Genomic DNA, 1,177 nt, shown 5'->3' on the forward strand with positions numbered 1-1,177 from the left:
TTATTTTTTAAAGAACAATGTAATTCTTTTGATGGAGTCATTGACAGCTTGTTTTACCTGCTTGTTTCTCAAGGTGTAAATGAAGGGGTTCAGCATAGGAGCGATGGAAGCCGTGAGAACTGCCACACCCTTATTAACAGCCACTGATTCCTTTGATGAAGGTTTAACATAGATGAAAATACAGCTTCCATAGGTGATGGAAATGACAATCATGTGGGAAGAACAGGTAGAAAATGCCTTTTTTCTTTGCTGGGCAGAAGGGAATTGTAAAATAGTCTTGATGATGCACATATAGGATAGAATTATACATACCAGGGTCATGATAAAGGTCAACACAGCACACACTATGATCACCTGCTCAATGAGCCATGTTTCTGAGCATGAGATCTTTAGGAGGGGGAATACATCACAGACAAAATGATCAATAACATTAGAGTCACAGAATTCCAGATTTAGGCCCAGGCTAAGTGGTGGGATCATGATCAACAAGCCAGCTGTCCAGCACCAAAGGATGAGTCTTCTACAGACTCTATTGTTCATGATGGTCACGTAATGCAGGGGTTTGCAGATGGCTACATATCGGTCATGGGACATGGTGGCAAGAAGAAAAAACTCTGTAGCCCCAAAGAGGTCTGTAAAAAATATTTGAATGACACAACTGTCATACGTGATTGTCTTGTCACCTGCTGATAAGTTGTACAAATATTTGGGAATACAAGCAGATGTAAATGAGATTTCTAAGAAGGAAAAATTTTGTAGAAACAAGTACATCGCAGTTTTAAGGTGAGAATCTACGAAGGTCAGGGAGATGATGGTCAGATTCCCAGTCACACTCAGCATGTAGGTGAGAAACAGAAAGATGAAAATCGCAGTCTTCAGGTGTGGGTTGTCAGTCAGTCCCAGCAGGACAAAAGTTGTTACTGTGTGGTTTCTCATCATTGAGTCCTGATTTCTATTCAACCTGCATTTATAATTCAGAGATACTTGGTATGAGGAGAGTGATGTTAGCATCACATAGCAAGCATTAGTTGCTCAACAACCGATTCAAAACCATCAGACATGAAATTTAAAAACTTTTGGTTATAGCCCTAACCAGTTTGGCTCAGTGGATAGAGCGTCGGCCTGCGGACTGAAGGGTCCCAGGTTCGATTCCGGTCAAGGGCATGTACCTTGGTTG

General features: G+C 41.3%; 1 protein-coding gene across 1 annotated transcript; it reads right to left on the minus strand.

Moving 5' to 3' along the window:
* LOC308243355 (olfactory receptor 6C2-like) lies at positions 1 to 939 on the minus strand (the record flags this gene model as incomplete). Its single annotated transcript, XM_080658659.1, has 1 exon — positions 1 to 939. The coding sequence occupies one exon, from the start codon at positions 937 to 939 to the stop codon at positions 1 to 3; it is 939 nt and encodes a 312-aa protein (XP_080514785.1).
* Between the last annotated feature and the right edge of the window lie 238 nt (positions 940 to 1,177).

Source organism: Plecotus auritus (assembly GCF_963455305.1).
Source record: "Plecotus auritus genome assembly, chromosome: 3".
NCBI lineage: Eukaryota > Metazoa > Chordata > Mammalia > Chiroptera > Vespertilionidae > Plecotus > Plecotus auritus.